Source organism: Lycorma delicatula, chromosome 1 (assembly GCF_047948215.1).
Source record: "Lycorma delicatula isolate Av1 chromosome 1, ASM4794821v1, whole genome shotgun sequence".
NCBI classification, from domain to species: domain Eukaryota; kingdom Metazoa; phylum Arthropoda; class Insecta; order Hemiptera; family Fulgoridae; genus Lycorma; species Lycorma delicatula.
Genome location: NC_134455.1, coordinates 198,254,346 through 198,276,364, shown reverse-complemented (window position 1 = coordinate 198,276,364; position 22,019 = coordinate 198,254,346). Strand labels below are relative to the sequence as shown.

The window sequence follows — 22,019 nt, the reverse complement described above, 5'->3', positions numbered from 1 at the left end:
TCCTTATCACAATACAGGCATTGATAAAGCGCCAAATTCTAACTCCAGAAGAAAAGATATGACCGATTGGCTGGAGAAAACCCATATTCCTTATACTTTAAAAATGATAAAACCACAGTTATATGAATTACTAAAGTTACATAAAACTAAAGTACAAAAATATCAATTGGATGAACTTTTAAAAAAAATATGGGCATCGTGTTCTTAGATTCCCACCTTACCATTCTGATTTGAATCCGATCGAGGTGATATGGTCAGCCGTAAAAAGACATGTGGCGAGTTATAACACAATATTTTCTTTCACAAATGTTGAAAAATTAACACGGAGAAAATTAATTCCATGAATGAAGATGACCGGAAAACCTTCTGTGAAAAAGTAAAAAATATTGAAAAAGAGTATGAAAAACTGGAACCGTCCATAGATGAAATGACAGAACGTTATATTACACGTGTAGACTATGATAGTGAAAGCGAAAATAAAAGTGACAGTGTTAGTGATTCGTTCAGCAAGGATGGTGAACTTGCTAGAAGTTTGCATTAGTGCATGAAGAAAATTCAAGTAAGCTTTTGTTTATTATCAAAAATTAATAATTTAGTTCAAATAAAGGTTGTAAAAGAATTAATTATGTATTGTTTATAATTAGTAAATGTAGGTATGATAGTTATTACCGCTTACAATATGATAATAAGTAATACTTCGATTTGATAGGCAGAATTGATGTTTACAGGCCGAGTAGTAATACGCAGTCTGCTCGTGATGCCACAAGCTCGTACATTGGCTGGGCCTAGTATACCTAGCACTTATGGGCTTTACCGGAGATCATCTTCAAAACCTCGGCAAAAGGCATCTCTCACCCTTCTTCTTGCCTCATTCAGGATGCCACCGATGCGAATGTCACATGTGACAAGCCTATCGATGTACTACTATCCCTAAAAATGGTATGAGTCTATCTTACGTTAGTCTCATACAAGACTGAGGTAAACAAAATAACGAAAAGAACTGAAATCCACTACCTATCTGAAGGTAAAAGAAGTGAGTTCAACACGCAATTACAATAAACAAATCAACAACAAAAACTTAATAACTACAAAACAAACAAAAGGAGAATGCGTGAAAGCCCAGCCGGTACTCTAAATGTCCTCGGAAATTCTTTCTTTTGCCAAATAGTGTACGAAATTCTCAACTATTATTCATTCGGCCTGGTTTTGCCAATTGATACCGGGGTCAGCAACGACCCGATAGTATCGAGCCGACAAATAGTCTCTGTGCGTATAAACTCATACTTTTAACAAACGTGCAGAACATGATGTACATCGTCCAATTGTATGTATTACAAACACATTCCTGAGTCCACCAGGGTGAACCTCTGCGGCCTGTCCCGGAAAGCCCCATTCCCAGAAAAGATATTGCGTCACGTACTTATTTGGGTGTACCCAAGAGGCGCCCTGCAAATAACATCAGGAAAGAGACCATGTGTATAACGTCCGCCCTATGCCTCATCTCATTTGGCCTGCCGCAAAGCATTACCATATTCAATCTCCCGAACTTTGTCAGAAGTTAATTCACCTACTTTCTTGGCAACAGAACGCTCTGACGCAATCAAGTCTATCGGTTTTACGCCCACAATCACTAAGATCACCTCCCGTGAAATCGTACGGTAGCTACCCGCCACCGTTAAAAGTATAAGACCTTGAGCCCTCAACAGTATATCCCGATAGCTTTTTAACTGTAGCCTAACCGTCCAGACAGGCGCCGCATATAGCACAATTGCCTCGCAGACGCCCTTATACAGGATAATCATGGTCCTAAAATTAAGACTTCAGTCAAGATTGACCACACGCCGAATACCAAAGAAGGAACTACAAGCCTACGTATTGAAGGTACTTCTTGAATTGCATTTTCTCAACGAGAAACACCCCGAGGTACTTTTGAGCCTGAATGTATTTTATGCGCGGCCTACCATCGAAACACAAACCTGCCATAGTGGTCTTCTCCGGGCTGAAAGTCATCTTATGTTGATTACCTTACAGCTCAAGTATTCTACAATCCTGAGTGGCTCGGAACCAACCACTCCCCGCGAACATCCTTCGACCAGCAGGAGCCCATCATCAGCACAAGCCACAATGCGACACCCGCTGCGCAACTCTAGCCACAGAAAATAATCAAAATCCACCACTCACAACAAAGGTCCCAACACGCACCCAGCAGCACATCCCAATCACTTCTTTTTTACGTCAGAAGTGGGAAAATTTGCCTCAACCAAACGCCCAGCAGCCCGTATATACTGGGTGTGTGGGGTTCACAGTCTGCATGGTGGGCCCCACTAAAAACCTACTCCCTCTCACGACGTGGTGATGGAAGCACCCAAAGGCTTATCATCGTCACCACGCGTGTTTTAATGAGTACCACCTGTGTTGAAAACCCTTCCATGAGGGTTTTCAGAGTTCCACGCGACAGCGACGGCAATAGTGGTGGTCCCTCGCCACCTACCCAGGCCTTCCATCTCAGCTTCCAGACCGAACACTACTCTATCCCTTGTCTTCTTCTTGCATTTTAAATGAGAGGACACTCTTAAATCAGTTCCTACATTGGTTATATTAATTGATATTAGTTTATGTTATTATGTTAATTCGTGAGACCGGGGGCGTGGCTTCCCTCCGCTGGTGGCGGTCGTGATTGTGACTTGGTAATGCCACGCGAGACACCATGATGGGACCGGGTGGTGGTGCGGGGTTTGTCCCCGGCTTCTGCGCTTACCGGAATCAGGTTGTGTTCCCCTTGTTAGGTGACCAAAATTGGTCGACTTAATTGGATGTAGATTTGAATCTCTATGTTGTGTAAAACATAATTTTGATTGATATGAGTTTAGCATCGATTTAACTTTAAACTTGTTCGTTTCCTGGGGCATTCACAGTCACGAATGGTGCTGTTAAATCTGGACTAGGCGCAGGGTTCGCGCTTCCGCGGTTTTAGTCAGTTAGTTTGAGGGAATCATGTTAGGTTGGATGTGAAGATGTCCGTTTGAGGCCTACGTGAAGCGAAATTTGATTTGTATTTTACTGATGCAAATGTCTGCCGAGGCACTTCATCGATGGCATCCCGACCGAGGCCTGGCTCGATGACTGTGAGATGTCAGTTAGAGTGTCTAAAGGAAATCTCCAATAAAGCCCCTCAGGGCTTGGAACGGAGAGGGTGGTGTGACGACCGGTAACGTCACAAGGTGGCTTCCGGATATCCTAGCTACCTTGACAAGGTAGCAAGCCTCTCATCTCGTCAACAGCTGTTCTAATATCGCCTTCCAAATAACACTATTAAAAGCGTTCTTAATGTCCGCTAAAATCACCAGCGGGATTTCCCAGCTGTGTCTTGTGCCCGCACCTGCTTCTCTCGCTAACTCCATTACACGCATAATTGCACCCCCCCGTAGACCGTCCCTTGCGGAATCCGAACTGCCTCGGGGACAGCCCGCCACTCTTTTGCAGTTCAACCTTCAATCTGCTCAAAAGAAGGGCCTCAAACACTTTTACAAGGGTTTTAATCAGAGCCAAGGGCCTGTATCCTCCCCCTCCTTCCTAATCTACACCAATCTGGCCTCCTTCCATTCTTTGGGTATCGTCTCAATTCGGACTGCCAGGTTATATGCTTCCAACCAGGACAGTGGAGATGCTTCAACAAAAATTCTAATGATCCCGCTGAGACGCCATCCGGCCTCAGACTCTTCCGCATCCTCAATCTTGAGATCGCATACACCAATTCCTCTACCGTGAAGTTCAGAATATCCTCTCCCACAATCTATCTTCTCTTCCAACTCGTAACTGATGAGAAAAGGACACGTAGACTCTCCTCCAACTAGGATTTCAGCGATCTGGACAGCGATCTGCCAAATTTACCATTTAAAATTTTGGCATCCCCAAAAGGGTCATCATCCAGCTCATCACATATCTTTGTCCAGCACTCTCTCTTCCAACATCACTCCAGTGCAACTCCCTAATAAAGTCCAACTCCAAGGTTTGTCCACTACACCCTTTATAGAAAGTGTGCATCCCATAGACATTCAAACACAATAAGCCCAGTGCTGCCATTATGTCCACCAGGCAAACGTCCCTTTTGATCGGACTGCTCACAATCAAAATCCTGACTTTTGTAGTTAAAGTCTCCATACACCAGCAATGGATCCCAATCACTGAAGTAACTTTGCATTACCTACAATTTTCACTCACAATGCATTCTCTTATACAGCAGTGAACATTTCACACCCAACAACAAAACTAATAAATATATAAAACAGATTCCAAAACCCATCAACAAACAGATTCCAAACTGAGCCCTTCTATATTGCATCTGTCTCACTAGGTGTTTTATCAGTAGAATAGCAGAAATGAAATTAACTATTTTAACAGCATCAAAATAGGTTAGCTGATAAATTTATATTTTATTTTATTTCTGTTACAGTGAAGAGTAAGGTTTTAAACTAGATCACACCTCACATGATAGAGACCTGGTAAGCATGTTGTATATCTCGTAAGTAGTCCAGGAGTCTTCCAAGCAGAGCTTGATCATAGTTCCAGTTTCTGTGAATGTAAAGGAATCCAGCCATCTGCATTACCCATCCTGTAATTAAAAGTTTTAATCTGAATGATATCTTATGCTGAATAATTGCATAAAGCAGCATGAAAGATTTCACTTGTAACAAAATCACAGTATTCAAAATATCCTTGTCTTTTCATCTCAAGTTAAATTTGGATGTCAGAATTAAGGAATTTATTGACAATAAATTGCAATAGTTTTCTTCCAAGAAATATTATATGCTCAAAAACAGCTTAAGAATACAAAACATTTCAGATAACATTTTAATACAGAAAATATTAGCTTTTAATAATAAAGTATATCAAAGTTGAGTTAAATTAACTTTCTTTTTTTTTTAATATTACATTATCTTTTTGCAACTTTTTTATGTTGCAGTCATCTTCAGTAACTATTGTCCAGTCACAACTCTTTCAGTTGCTCATTGTGTCGTCGTTTAGTGACTGGACAACAGCACTAACATGAAAGTTACAGAAAACTCTTTAGTTTAAAATAAATTTAATTTGGTTGGTATTATTATAAACTGTGCTGTATAACTTTACCACCAACCATCATGGAGAAAAACATTATAAAATCTTACTATTTAAAATTGCTGTTTTTAAAAAAATGCAATGGGAAATTCCACCAAAATATTTAATAAAACATTAGGGAGTTAGCTTTATAATAATTAATAATTAGGAAGTAATTAGTTTGAAGATGACCTTTTCAATATGTGCAAAGATGCACATTTTTTTTAATGATTTTTGTTTTCATTTGTGCTGAAATCAAAATACTTGATCGTGTTCTTGATATCTTGTTTGAACACTTAAATGTCTGAATGTAATTTATTATGCAATGTTGCAATGTTATTTTTATAATTTTTTTATACAATTGTGATTAATAAATATTCATTTCTTAGATATTTCAATATTTTATTTACATAAATGGAATACTTCCTAGTGATTTTGGGCTGTTACAATGAAAGGCAGTAAGATTAATTTGGAATACAAGTAGATATTTGTATTTCGCTTAAGGAAAAATGTGTTTTTTATGTATTTATGTCAATATTGATAATTATCATAGTACACTTTTCAGTATTGTTTAATAGAACTGAGCATATAAAAATGTTCATTTAGAATTTCAGCAACATCTTCATCATATCATTAAAAGAAAATAAATTTGTATAAAGGTAGGTCTAATCATGATTAAGGTATTTTAATAGAGTATGGTACATTTTAAGAAACATTTTCTAACATGTAAATAAACTCTTGAAATTAATAAACTCAAGAATAAGCAATGGAATCACAGAATGGTTGTATTGGTTATAATAATTAGCCACTAATAACTCAACAATCTAAACTTATGATTTGTGGGGACTGGTTTATTAAATGTACTGTCCCTTATCCTACTTTCTTCAATTATCAGGATGCTAATACATGAGATTTTCCAGATATTGCTAAAAAGAATCATCACTTCTTAAAAAATAACAATATCCACCTCTGTCAAACTAGATGCCAGTAATAATAATAATAATAGTTTAATTGTAATAATTGTTTTTATTTTTTTTGTAACTCAATATGCTGACTTACAAGAAAGAACCTTATTGTGCTTCCACATCATTTTTCATAAATTATCAAACTACTTAAAATATCTCACCAATTTATAAAAAATAAAATAATTAACATACTTTCTATTAAACAATAATACTCTGTCAATGAGTTTTTATATAAAACTAATTAAAAAAAAAAAAAAATAATAACTTTCTGAAACCTCATTTAACCCATCGATTTAATTATGTTCTCAAAAAAATTTCATTACTATTTCATTTTTATTTATTTTCCAGGTACTTTAGTATCTTCATGTACTTACTTTAATATTATTTCATGTATTTATATTTTTAGTTATACTATTAGCTGTTATTTCTAGCTATATTAAGTTTAACCACCTTCATTATTTATTTTATAATTATTTGTGTACTTTAAGATGCTCCTGCAATTGTACAGTTTTACCACACAGTTTTTTCCTTGATCAACCCAGCAAATACTGGGACGATTATTTTATTTATCTGTGAAGTAGCATAGCATATCCACCCGTTTCTGACAAGATCTATATAATTATCATGTAAATCAAAATAAAATATTTTTTTATTGTGGAACCATTACATGATGCATAAAGTAACCACTATAGGACATGTCAAGAGATGCAGTACTCTTGTACTTCTTTCAGCTCATGTAGATTTTTCAGTTTCTTAAATAGAGGATAATTTTCCATTCTACTATTAGCTTTTAAATAATTTTGTGAATTTTCAAACTTTTTCTAGTTTTATTTAGAGAAAATTGCATTGCAGAGGAGAAAAATATTTGGTTCAAAATCACTCCTTCAGACCGTATTATATTCCAGTTTAAAATATGAGCATTGCCTCACTTGCTTTTTTATTACAACCTCAAACATGCTTCTATGCATATTTGAAGATGAAGAAATGATAGGCGAAAAATGCCAAAACCTTGTCAGGAATGGGACCTGAGGCCGTTTGCTTCAGGAGGCAGCATGTTGACCATTTAATTAACCGTCAACAAATTTTTTTCTCAAAAATCAATTTTAGTTTGAAATCATACTTCAACAAATGAGCTCCCATTCTGTTAATTAAAAAATTCTTATGATTTTTTAACTCTAAGATTTCCGTATTTATTTATTTATTTTGTGGAAAATGTCACTTATATATGTGCCTTTAAAACAGACACAGACTGATGGCCTTATATTTACATAATTTGTTTTTTATGTGAGGAACATGCAACCAAAATATTTGATTTTTTTTTAAAGAAACCTATTTAGTAATTATAATTCAGCTCTCTTTCAGGATTTATATCTTGCTTAGATCCCCTCTACATTATATGTAACCAATAATTTAAGACAGCAAAATATCTACCTGGACCAGGAGTATGTCGAATTGGGGCTTTAAGAACAAACTTCAACCTATGGGATGGCCTCCGTGAAGCATAGAACATTGCACCCCATAAAAAATTCCAGTCAAGTCTTGTTCTGTGATTCATCACTAATAAAGAAGATTCACCTGGCAAAATTTCATCACCTGATACAATAATCTTTGTTCCAAATAAAACTTCCATTAAAACCTGGAAAAATAAATTACACTCATTTATATTATAATGACAAAATAATTACAGACAATTATATAATAATTATAGTATTATTAAAATAATAATACATTATTCATTATTTTATTATTATTATTATTATTATATTTATTATTTTCATTACAGTTTATGTTCTTTTAAATATTAAGCTGTATTATGAACCTTAAAAAAATTACTTCCTTAAATTTATAAAAAAACTAAGATTATTCTCATCAAAAATGGTAAGTAATATGTACAAAACATTTGCGTAGAGGAAGTACATTCTATGTTTAAGAAAACAGAATGTGCTATAATTTGAGGTTGCTGAGTAGTATGTGGTGTAATAATATTAAGTACAAAGATATTAACTTTAGCAATATATTAGATATATAATCTTTCAATTTTAAATGAAAACAGATATAATGCAACATAGTGACATCATGTAGGTGTTACTAAGCTACATTTTACCTGAAAATTTTTTCTGGAATACTGAACTTCTTTTCTTGGAAACAAGCTTTTTATAATTTCTCAGTCAACGCAGAACAAAACTTTCAAGGACAATATGTCAATATGTTATAAAATATGCAAACATCAGTCTTCACCCTTCTTTTGGAGTAAAAAAGAAGGTACTTATTTTTTTGGGTCTGTGCAATTTTATTGTAGATTGTTATTTCTGAAAAGTGAAACCTACAATACTATGTGTTTGAGCATTTAAATATGTGATGAAGGTAATGTGTATATACAGATGAATACAGAAGGTGATGATAAAACATAACACTGAAAGAATTAGACCATCTTAGTGGTAGAATATTCATACTATCAATAACTTATATTCACTTCTAGCTACCAAATTCTGTCACTCAAGTGATGAGCCTCTTATTTATTTAAATGATGTTTTATGAATGTATTCGCTTTCAAAATAAGATCATATTTTATTGTTAGAATAAATTTTTGATAGGAAATTTATGAAATCAAAAATAATTTTTTTGAAGAAAAAATTTATCTTGGCTTTTTACATTTATTAAAAGCCAAACATTTATTTTGGCTTTTTTACATTTATTCAAATTTTGTTTAGAGTGTCTCTCACTTTACATGAAATGGTTTTTAATCATTTTGTTAATTTTTAATGTCAGAAAGTTAGAGAACTCTTGAAAACTTATTGAAGATTAAATTGAGATCTGATTTTATTTTACAATTTTTTCCAATATTACATTAGAGAAGCAACAGGTAGTGCAGTTGACTGAACAGCACCTAGATTTCAGGCAAAGCTCAATAAAAGAATAATACACACAATTTATACAATGTATGTATATAAATTTTTACAATTTATTTATGTAATTATATACACCCATTTATTGCCTTTACGCACCCATTATTTCATATAACAGTAAGGAACTTTACTGCGAAATTTCATGAAAATCAGAAAACACATTTTTCTACAACTGTATCAGAAACATACTACAAAGTGTCAAAAGACTGTGTTAAAAAAGCCTCATTTTTAACCAAACATTAACCAAGTTTTTGTAATCTGAAGTAGATTTTATCGTATAATGCCACTGATAAAAGATTTTTTTGTGGTCTTTCTTACTACGTATTTGGCATTGAGAGTTTTGGGCACCAATATTTTGAGGGCATTTAGGTTGTAGATGCACACAAAAACACATGAGCCAAAATTATATTGAAAACAGTAATTTTTCTTCTTTTGGTGAAAAGCTCAAATATAGTAGTCAGAAAAATTAGCAACAAAATAACATATTAGTTGCATGTACACATATCATATAGTGGAATATTTTACACATTAACTTCACTCTTTGATATATTCATATTTGATTTGTATTTATTTATCATTTTTTGGTAAAACAAGTAGTACATAAAGTAAATAACCCTAGATAATATTATATCAATTTAAAGTTCTCATCATTGAGCTGTAATTATTTACATAAAAAAAACTAATTACAAATTTTTTAAATCTAAAATGAATTATTTTTTTAGAAAATACGAATACTCTTCACTTTTTAATTGATTCTTCAAGAAAAAGGATTTTAAGATTAAAGTGAGAACCTGCCGTACTAAGATGAAAATTCTTGTTGATTCCTTACTAGCTATATTGAATGATCCAGATGATAATAGATTCTTCTGAGAAAGGGAAAGCAATAATGCAGTAGCATGTGACATAAGTTATAACTGCTAGTTTACTGAGTAATTCTAATCCATACAGTGATTAATAGATTTTCCAGAGAAAGGGATAACAAACATGCAATATAACATAATCATGATTTTAGTATCAATAATAAAAAAATATAAGTTATAGTTTCAAGCAAATTTTGATATGAATATGAATTCAAACACACTGTGCATAGTTCTTTTTCAAAATTCACCATTATTAAGAATAATCAGGGTGCATATGTTATTTTACAATTATCACAAAATTTGATAAAAATGTAAAATTTGTGCTTTTCTTGTGAAAAATAAAATTTAAATAAAAAGCAAATATTCATAGATTCAAATAAAAATATAAGAATTCCATGGAATTATACTTACAACTGGATACATTTCCCACATGGCAAATACAAGTTCAGTAAGCCTGCGGTAGAGACAAGGTCGTATAAATAGAAGGGGAAGCAGAGGACATAATAATGAGATAAAACCACTGAAGATGCTTGTATACCATAATATACAATAAAGAATTCCTTTCATCCAGTTCCTCTTCATTTCACCACCCTAAAGTAATTCACATTTTAATGATTGACACATTTAAAAAATTATAATATAAAATTATGCAATAGTTAGAAGAAAGATTACAAGGTGGTTCCTTCTGCAAAATCCATAACTATTTTTATCACAATTGATGACAGTAATTTTGTAGAAAATGATTAATCTTTAATAATAGACTGAACCAAATTTAAATTCAAATGAATATTTTTTTTTCTAATATCACACTGTTTTCTATTTATTTATTGATTACTATCAGTGACATTAGTTCTGCTGCTTTGCAAAGTAGTTCTAGTCAAAATTGACATTGGAAATGTTTTGAGTTAGAAAACAACTGCTCTTACATCCTAATTGCCTTATGTCTAGAATTAAAACAGCCTTATTCAAATTCATAATTCCTCTACAGTAATAAGATTCACCTGCAGATTTGTCAAACCACTTATAATATTAGGTGAAATCATAGTCGGACTGGGCTGTTAAGGGCTAAGTGATAGGTTTGGAAAACAGCTTGAAGATAGGTTGGAAGGCCTGTTAAAGGACAAGGTTGATAAGCTCTATGGTGACCTTCATAAATGCTTATATGAATTTTGATTTTACAGAAATATCTTGGGCCATATGAACTAATATTCTGATATTTTCTTATATGAGGCATTTCATTCATTCTTCTTTTCCATACTTCCATTATAAGGACATGCACCACATTTTTGAGAGGTAGAAGATGGAGTGTAAATATGGAACATAAATTTTCTTTGTGCTTGCTCTTGTTTGACCAAAGGTTTTTGCCACATACATCTATCTCTTTAATTTCCTGATTTATAGAGAGAATTTCCTGCTTTACTGTGATTGACTCATATGAATATCTACTAAATACAGCACTGAAAAAATGTTTTTTGGTTAGAAACTATGAAAATTTTAAATCCTGAAGACAGTCTTCATATAGATGAGCTATTCATCACAACTTATTTATTACAATGGCTACACTCATCACTAACTGTTGACATGATTGTTATGTGGGAATTTGTCGGTCTTCAGGGTGGCTATTCCATTTTCAGAATTGTCTTGTGTCTCATTTTCTTAAGAACTGAAGAAAGTGATACAAAATATGGAAAATGAAAATAAAAATTAAAGGAGTTCAAAAAGTATAAAACAACAGTTAATCAACGAAAAGGTGAATTTAGGCTTGCAAAGAAATAAAGTAGTGAACATTATTGTGACTAGCACTACATCATGATTTGCTGGGATCGTACCTAGTCCTCCCAAGACAGGATGCATCTTCATTAATTTTTCCTGATTAAACTTAGTAGAATTTTAAACAAAAGCCATAGTAATATGTTTACTGAGGAAGTTTTGTATTGCATATGTTTAAATTAAGAAAGATTGGTTCATTGAGAACACATTCAAACTGAATGTTCACCATTCCTCAGCTTGTAACATTATTTACAATAATTCTCGGTAACATTATTTAGTCAAATTACCTACCAAAACAAACTTTTTAATAAAAAAAGCATTTTATTAAAATTTTTATCATTTTTTTTTACAAGAATTACATTCACAAAAAAAAACTATTTCTAACCAAAGTATTGATGTTCCCAGCATATATTTGAAATACACATTACCTAAGTTTGAAGTAGGATCAAGACTGCATCAACCTACAGGTTTCATTTAAAATGAACATGATACTTATGAGTAATATTTAAAAAAAGTCATTTTCATCTTTTTGTGTAAAATGCAAATTCTGTCATGTGAAATACTCAATTTCTAGCTAATTAAATTGTTCATGCTTACTTCAATAAGAAAAATGTAATGTTATCAAGAAGTTATAAATCAGAATGATAAGTTATATAGATGTAAATACAAACTTGAGAAAAAGAAATCTGCTAAAAATAACCTAAAGTTTTTAATTTAGTAGCTTCAGGTTTTTATTTTTTACCTCATTTATTCAAGAATTTAGTTGACTGCTGTAATGATTAGTTTCTATCATCATACCACGATAGAACATTTTTCACAGAAAATAGATCTAAGATTATAAAAGGCACAGGAATTGACCACATAAACCAGTAACTGAAACACTGACAATCATAAATTATCATTATTGTAGAATCTTTAAAAGACATGATTAGACAGGAGCAGGACAAAGTAAGCCAAATATATCTATCTACATATTCAGTTTCTTAATTTAATAAAGAATTTTATCCAAGTAATCTTAGTCAGAGAAAGAAGTAATCACAAACTTAGAAAGGAAAAATAATCAATGAATAAGTCAGGTTATTCTGTCAAATGTGACATTTACAAAAGAAGAAGAAACTAATTAAGAGGCAATGAAATAAATCTACTAAAGTTTTCGTACTCTTTGTATGAGGAACTTAGCACCCTTCAAATTCTTCATCTTCACTGTTCACATTGGTTTTTGCCATTAGACCAGTGGTGTAAGTCTTATCTGAAATAGTTCACACAGATGAATCAATAAAAAAGACACTAAATTCTCATTCATTTTTCCCAACAGTTCATTAATCCAAAAGGTTTATACCTATTTACTGCTTCTATAATAGATAATCAAATTAGAGAAAAGGAAGAAACATGAGAAGACAAGAGTTATACAGGTATCAATGGAACAGAAGAAAAGTAAGAGAAAAGTCTGTAATCATTCACATAAAACACATCCTTTTATAAATAGGAAATATTAATGTAGACATTCCACTCTTCATTCAAACTCTCCTCTCAGCAAGTAAAAAGGTCCCCAAAAAATGAGAAACTTGCCTGCAGGCAGATGGGCAGATGCTTCACAGGCCTATGATAACAAATGGCTGTTTCTGATAACTACCTTTTATAATTATATATCTTTTAAAGTTATTTTCATTTAAAACCACGGTTCTCACATCCTTGGTTTTAATTATTTGTATTTGTAAAAGGATTTTACATTAAAAAGAAAGAAATTAAAGAAATTCCAAAGTAAAAATGAAAATATTTTATCAACTGATGAATAAGCCAAAAACCAAAAGATGTATTATACATAACTTAATTAATAAAAACCCCACATTCAGATATTATGAAGAGTTTTGGATAAGTTATCAAATTAAAAGGGAGAACAAAAAAAATAAATCAGTTCTTCATAATGTTACGAAACTTATACAGGTGTTATGTTATGACACAAACCCTTGACCTCAACAAAATTAGAAAATATGAAATTTTCAAACTCACTAAAATTAGCAAAACCTTTGTATAAAATGAACAAAAACATAGATCAGATATACAATTTGATCATACACTAAAGGGATTAGGGTTTTTTTTTAACTGTTAACAGCTCTAGCTGTAACACTATTGATGAAGGAACTACATAATATCACTGAAAGATATTTGTTAAGCAAAATTTTATGTATTTAAAAAGTGAATCATTTTTAAATTCTTTGAAAAAAATAATTAGTTATCCTATATAACGAATTACAAGAATTAAAAAATTATACAATTGAAAATATTTTTCCAGAGATCCATTTTGCTCTACAATCTTTAATACAATTAATTAAATCATTACTAATTCACTTGAGAAACACAATCAATTAGCATTTCAATGCTAATGCAATTTTTAATTTTTTACCTAGATTACTAAATTCTTTTATTATTGATTATATTGTTTCTCAATAATGGTTCAATCCAGTGTCTTACAAATGGTTATGAAACAGTTTTTGTGCAAGTTTTGAAAATTAATTTTTGTACAAGATTAGAAAATTAAGGGTATGACAAGTATCTTATGAAGTTATGGATCGTATTTAGTCTAAAGCAAAGCATTCCTGTGTTATTGTTATTAAATTAATTGAATTGCCAAGGTGACCTCAATTTTTGACAAAATACCAACAAAGGTGAGAAAGTATTCAAAAATTGCTCCACATTATTTTATTTACATGTTTCCTTATACACTGCACTAGTTATGTGTTTGATAGCTTTCTTCTGCAACAATCACAATATTGGGATGATTTTGTGTAATGTTTACTGTATCAGTGTGAAATTATTTTATTTTTGTCTGAAATTTTTATGATCACCTTTCAGTTTTTAAAAACTGACATGATGAATAAATTTTTTTTCTGTAGATTAATTTATTAAAATAAATTTCTATAGATTAATTTATTAAAATAAATTAATCTATAGAAAAAAAAACTTTATTAATTTTGAACTATACATTTTTCAGTGCTCTCTTTAAAGAACAGGGATTATTATTATTCTAATTTTAGAACCTTTTAATTTTTGGAATTTCGTCGAAAGTTAAGTCTGATACCAATTGTGCTGTTGCCCCTATTGCTTAAGATGAAGTCTTGACAGGTTCTCAGGCAGCATGCGAGGCATTTGAAGAACACTTTGAGTCAGTCTACCAGAGATTTTTGCTGATAAAGAACCTTTGCTGGCATGTTAAGCTTTAAACGACGTGGAATTCTCATTTTCTTTTGTCTTGGCTAGTGATGTGATGATTGCAATAAAAGAGATCAATGGAAAGTCCGCTGTAGGTATTGATGGGATTTTGGCATTCATAATTAAAGGTATTAGTGACCTCATCACTCTAGTTCTTGCATCTCTCTTTTCCTGGAGTCTTGCAAGTGGTTCTTTCCCTTCCACCTGAAAAAAAGCCCTGGTCACTCCTTCCCCAACCCTGGCATACCTTTACTGCAGAATCATCACCCTACATCAGCCCTTCCTACTATATCTTAAGTCTTAGAGAGAATTGTCTTTGGGAACATCTATTCTCACATCCAACACTGATGCAACACGGTTTCAGAAAGGGCTGATCAACATCGTCCAATCTGGCAGCATTCTTGCCAACAACCGGCCTTACAGTTCAACAGCAAAAACAAGTAGAGTTGGTATAGCTTGGTTTACAAAAGGATTTTGATAAAAAGTACCATCACTTGCTACTTAAAAAGTTGCTCAACTTTAGATTTAGTATGCAGTACATCAACTTGATAAAGTCTATCTTCAAGCTAGAACTTTCTTGGTGAGCTAATCTGGCAATATTTGTTGTCCTTTTTCTTTGTCTCCCAGGGTTTCCCAAGAATCAAATCTTAGCTCCCTTTTGTTCCTTTTATCCATTAATGACATTGTTGATGTAATTCATTCCAAACTCCAACAGTATGCAGACGATTTGAAATCATATAATACAATATTTGCACAAGACAATCATCATATTTTACAAAATAATGTTAATAAAATTTGTGATTGGGCATGAACCAACTTTATGTCTTAACATGGAAAAAACACAGGTTGTGTCTATCTCAAGGAAGACTTCCACCTTACATTACAGTTACAGCATTGGTGTTGTACCTATAAAATAGAGTATACGAAGTGAAGGATCTAGGAATCTTGTTTGATGATAAGCTTCTGTTAGTAAAACATGTGGACAAGATAATCAGTAAAGCTAGGAGAAACCTTGGTCTCTTACAATTGATGGTGTGTAACTTAAGAAGCATGAACACATGTGTTCTTCTACACAAGTCAATTGTGAGGTCTCGTCTTAAATCTTGTACAGTCATCTGAAATTGTAACCAAGAATACACCTCTATTATGATTGAGAGTGTTTGAGAAAGGTTTCTCTCATGGCTTAACAGGAAGTTTCATTTCCCGCCATATGAAATAATGAATCCATCAACAATTCAACTTTCCTCATGTTGCTGATAGAAGGCATCTCTAGGACGCCCTAAATTTTTATCATCTGCTGCATGACAAATTTGTCCAGGAATGAGATATTTAGATTCATGTACCTTGTTCCTCATTAAGGAATCGAAGATTGTTTTTATACAATCAAAGGTCTGATATGTCACCAAATGAATGATGTAAAGAGGTAATCAATGCTAACAATGAGGAAATTGACCTCTTTCAGTTCAATGAAAACAAATTCAAAAGTAAAATTAAAAAGGTAATTTGTTCTGTACTGATTGGTTCCCTGTATTAATTATGCAATAGGCCAAGGCTAAAATAGTTAAAATAACAACAGACTTATATATTATAATATTCCTTCTTCTCTGCTTCTGCTAGTGGAATAATGGTTGTATTTATTCTTTTATTTTTTCGAATTACAATTGTTATCTATACTTAAGTGCTTTTTTGTTGAATGTACAATATACAAAGGCTTACGTAGCTGCTCTGTGAACTAAATAAATAATAATAACTATTATATTATTTTTATTATGAGCCCTCAAATGTAGTTGTAATGATGCTCTGTGATCTGAGCAGCTATCAGAGTGTGGTCCGATTCGTCAGGGGTATTCTCAGGGTCAAGAAAGGCAACCTGGATAGTCCTGAGCCAAGTGAAAACTAGGTAGCAGCCTTCTCTGGCTAGGGTAGGAGGACTCGGCCTGAAGTATTGTGTAAAGTGGTTCCAGGTTGAGACCTGATAGAAATGGGGGTGGTTTTAGCTGGTAGTCTACTGATGGTGGTTTGATAAGACCACCAGTGGGAGTCCAGCACTCTGTGCATAAATGCATTTCCACTTTCCTCCCTCTCCTGCAAAAAAAATAATAAAAAAGTAATTGTTACCATTATTAACTTTATGTAGCAATGATTACTAGAAGTCATTATCCAGCAGCATGCATTGAAAATGTAACCATATGTTATTTAACTATAGTGATATTTTTCGAACAGTTTATTAAATGTGATTTTAGCATTAGAAATTTATAAAAATCAGTTGTAAAGATGCAATTTATTATTTATCCCTGGATCTAATAACTGATTCTTAAATTCATTTGAATGGGACGTAGAAGAACATATTTTTTAAGAATATTCTGATGAGTAATCAATTGCTATAGACAACAGAAAAACATTTTTTCATTTAAAATTTTAATGTAAATAATCTTTAAAAAGTAATCATTATTATCCAATTAAAAAATAGATTACTTAACTATTTTTAAAAATAGAATCAAATTCAGTTACTTTTTAAGAATTTATGCAAATCAACAAAACTATTTTTAACTGTATTTTTATGAAAACTTCATAAATTTAAAAAATTAAATTGATATTTCCTTTAACTATAAATAAATTTTCTCAGGTAATTTTTTATAATTCTTCTTGATATCTGGGGGAAATGCATTAGCTTTTAAATTCATGTTCTCCACTTCTCATAGGTGCAATCTATTGTGTAAAAATGGTGAAGGCAATGGTGAAGGTCCTGGATAAGACAGTAAACTCCATCTCCTTACAATCTAATAGTTCTACTATACCTAGATTATCTCACAGAGTAACATCCTAGGTAATAAAGAGTATTAATCATGAACAAATTCCAACAATCAAAGCCATAATCCAATTTCTGTAAATCACCTGAATTAAATTATGATGGCCTGCTTTTCATATTGTTTGCATTTAATAATGTTTAATGTAGTAGCAATAGATGAGACTTTAAAAATTCAAAAGAAAATGTTAATTATTTATTTTTTTAGCTTTTATATAAACCCATACTCAGGGATTACAGAATTGTGGATCAATATTACAAAGAAACACAACACAAAATAATAGAATTTTTAAATATCTGACTTGATATATATTTTTAAATGAAAATAATACTATTAGGAAGAACAAATTAATAATGGCATACATTATGCCTTGCCTCCTAAATTCATCAACCTTTTAAGGTACTGATTAATTACTACAGAAATAACTTCTTATTCTAATAATGATATACATTTAGTAGTTTTTATATTTACAGTAATTTTTCAGTTTTTTTCCATGAAATACATTTGTCTGATAATTTTAGTCAATATTTATTTAAAAACAACAAATCTGGTATTGTATGAGTGATTCTTTTTATTAATTAACAAATTGTTCATTTCCATATATAAGGAAAACTTCTGGGATGCAAAGTAAAGGAGTAATCTTTTTGCCTTTGATTGTGTTTGTAAATTTTACTGTAAAAAAAAAACATAAACCTGGAAACTTCCTTGTGTAAACCAGAAATTTTAAATCATTTTTAAATAGTGTTACCTCAAATTCACAAAACTTTTAAATTTGAATGTTTTAATCTAAATTATTAAATTATAATGTAATATGTAATGCTTTTGGTAAAAACTATAATATTTACATATTATTAAGAATGAGAATAATTAAGGTTTTTTTTATTTCATTAAACATGAAAGAAAGCTATATGTCACACTGACCTCCACCCTATACATAACATACTCTATTAATATCCTTTCTATCTGAAACAGGCTTAATCTCTAAGCTTTTTTGTGTAATAAATTACACTAGAATTTAAGAATACGTAAGTACAATTTTTTATGAATATGAAACTGAGAATTTTGCAGCAAAGTTGTTATAGGTTCTGGGACGTGCGATGAAAATGATCAGTTGCTATATTCCAATTTAGTGTAAATTTTTGTGGTTTTTCACTTCCTTGTATGAAGTAAAGGAAGTATTATGATCGCAAAAAATTTTGGTTTTCAGATTTTAACGGAAATATCCATTTTAACCATACCTCAATTCAATTTGACTAGTTTTGGCGTGACGTCTGTATGTATGTACTATGTATGTATCTTGCATAACTCAAAAACAATTAGTCGTCCAAAAAATTTTGATTTTGGACTTTTTCTTAACTGCAGTAGTAAGCCCTCATTGAGAGCTTTTCAATGGTATATCATAAGTGTTACTTATTTTCATTGGTTCCACAGTTATAGCCAAATAAAATTTTAATCAATGAAATATTTAGATCTTACAAGGGGAAGGTTCATTGGTTCGAATTAGACTTCATTTACTTTTTTTACCTTTTTTTTTTTAATTTAAATATATTGATTTATTAGTAATTATTAACCTGTAATTGTAAAAAGGTTTTTACAATAAATAATAACAATAAAAAAAATATGAAAAACTCAGTTATTAGTAAAATAAAATTTTATGTACTTTTAAAAATGTGTATATGTAATTTAATAAGCGTACAAGGAAGTCATTTGGTATCCACATCAGATTTTTTTATTTTACACTATAGGTTTCTTTTTTTACAATTAATGCTTCACATATGTATTTACATTATATACATTCTAAAATCTGTGAATGGTATTAAATGAGGAGTAACTTGAGATCCTTTCTTTATAAAAATAAATGAAACTGAATAGTGAACAAAGTAATCAGTTACCTAGCTGACAGGTTAATAAAACTAACACAGAGATGATAAATTTAATTTATTGATTACAAAAGTTAATACAAACATAATTTGGGAGTCTACAGTAACCAGCCATAAAGCAGGCAATAGTCAAAACACCTGCATAGCAGTAAAATTACTTTAGGTCTACTAAATTATAAATGGCATAGTTTAATTCAAACATAAATGAGTAGCTATAAAAATTTCCTCATACAGCTCAATTTTAATATATCAACAGGGAAAATTCATTATTCTAAAAATTTTATGAACTAGTTAAATTAAAAAGACTAAATACACAGTCCTCAGGAATCATTGAAACCTAATTCATTAGAAGATTCATTTTCTTATTTATGTTTTAAAATCTTCAATAAAACTTATTTTAAAATAGTTGATTAGTTCATTTACCAGCAGTACTGTCATAATATTATCAGAAGTTTTAGTATTGTTATCTCCATTGAGTACATTATAAAATTTATATTGTAGTAAATTCACTTAATACTATGCACACCAACTGATGAAGTTAGTTGTGTAAAGGTAGAAAATAAAGCCCTAAATATACATTTTAAAGAATATATTATAGAAAAAGTAAAAACAATGAACAAATAAATTTAAAATGAAATTAATGTACAAAGAAGTAAATAATGATACAGCAAAATAGAAATTAAATTTTTAGAAACTTAAGAAGCAAATAACAAGCAGCTTTGCCTTGTCAATCTAGTAATTTAATTTGTTTATCTAATGCCAAACTTTTAATTTACCTTTTAAAATAAATTTTGTAAATGTTAAAATCAAAAGTGAATAAGTTCAACTTTTTTTCTTTAAAGCACAAGCAAATTAAAGTAGCTTATTAAAAAAAGTTAATGTTATCTGCTTTTTTTAAATTTCAAGCATTTAATAGTATCTGAAATATTTTTTTTGTCAATATTCATTATCATGCATTTGTAAAAAATAAATTTTGTAAGCGCTTTAGTTGAATGATATCGTGCATTGCTGGAAAGAATCAGTGAAAAAATTAATATTTTTCTGTATAAAGAACAGAAATATTTTCTCTATTAAAGAAAATAGATGTAAATTGAAAATAAATATTATAAAAAGATTCTTTGAATACATAAATTTGTAGATTATGTCAATGAATCAAACTGACATAGATATATTTTTTAAAACCTAAGAGATATGAATTTTTACAAGTATTATATGCAATATCACTATCATTTATTATTACAGCTTGAAAATGTTAAACACAGCTGCTCTTTATTAAGTAAAATTTCTTTACAAGTATGAAGTTACTCAACAGCTATTATTCCTGTTATTCTGTAAGAACAGAAATATTTTCTCCGTTAAAGAAGATACATAGGAATTGAAAAAAATTAACAACAAGTAAACAAATCTCTATCAGTTCAATAATTGCTTATTCATAGTTATAATGATTAAAAGTGAAGTGCATAAATTAATTATAAAAATGTAGCATCAATAATAGTAATAAATATTTTTCTATAATAATCAGCATAAACAATTAAAATCTAAGAATCACAATTTTTCATAAAGATTTTAAGTTATCTTTACTTCAAAACCACAATAAATGAAATAAGAAAAAAACATAGATTTACATTCAATTAAGGTGAATTTAAGCAAAATTATAAATTAATTACTTTAGATCAGCTTTGGCAGCAAGACAAAGCAGAATAAAAAAATGTAGAGAGGGAATGTATTTAGAACCTTGTTTGAAGTGTACGGCCTGGAGAAAGACATGACATGGGGAGTACTCACAAAGCTTCCACACGTGAGAAGAGCAAACACCCAAAAGCTGGGAGCAGCAGCTACTGTCAGTAGAACATGGGAGGGGGTAATATTGATCCAGCATCCCTTCTGGACCAGTCACCCTCACCATAATTCTCATACTATTCACTGCTCATGCTTATGTTCAGAATACGTCACTTATTCCATTACCATAAACATTCCTCTCCAGCATTTCCTTACTGTAGAAATGAGTAAGAAAAATATGTCAATTAAAAAGAAATTGGGGGTTCTTATTCTGAAAGCTATCATATAAATAACAGTTGATTTTTCTTTTTAAATAAATTCATAGATATAACACAAATGTATTGATTGACTCTTAAATTAACTTAAACATTTTTATGAAGCTTTTTCTAAAACTTAGAAGAGTTGGATTTAATAAGTTTTTTTTAATATTAAATACAGTGATTCGCGTGATTCGCTTTCTGAGTTCATTCTACTGCCGAAAATAATGAAAAAAGTTCATATAACCATGATCCGGAAACGCTCCGTTAGCGAGTTACGACTAGTGAATGATTTCGCTCTGATTCCTGGGTAAAGAGTAAAATAAAATCGTACTGAAATTCTAGGAGGCCAAACTAAGGGGTAACCTTGATGGTTTCTTATGGTTTTTGACCTGAAAATTTGAATAAAATAAATTCCAGAACCATATCTCCAGTAGTTTTCATAATATTCGACGTAAAACAGAAAAAATTGTTGTCTAAAGCTTGTTTTT

General features: G+C 31.1%; 1 protein-coding gene across 8 annotated transcripts in view; it reads right to left on the bottom strand.

The window, feature by feature from the left end:
- Nucleotides 1-22,019, bottom strand: part of LOC142327251 (lysocardiolipin acyltransferase 1-like) — a 63,997-nt gene that overhangs the window by 19,934 nt on the left and 22,044 nt on the right. For 3 of the 8 annotated variants that reach the window (XM_075370087.1, XM_075370096.1, XM_075370156.1), the window contains 4 exons: nt 21,227-21,486; nt 10,237-10,416; nt 7,491-7,695; nt 4,500-4,612 (listed from right to left, as the gene is read on the bottom strand). In XM_075370087.1, coding sequence (XP_075226202.1) covers nt 4,500-4,612; nt 7,491-7,695; nt 10,237-10,416; nt 21,227-21,259 — 531 coding nt within the window. In that variant the 5' untranslated portion in view covers nt 21,260-21,486. Of the gene's footprint in view, nt 1-4,499; nt 4,613-7,490; nt 7,696-10,236; nt 10,417-12,337; nt 12,459-21,159; nt 21,487-22,019 lie in introns of those variants that run through there. The other 5 variants (XM_075370106.1, XM_075370137.1, XM_075370116.1 and 2 more) reach the window with 3 other exon arrangements.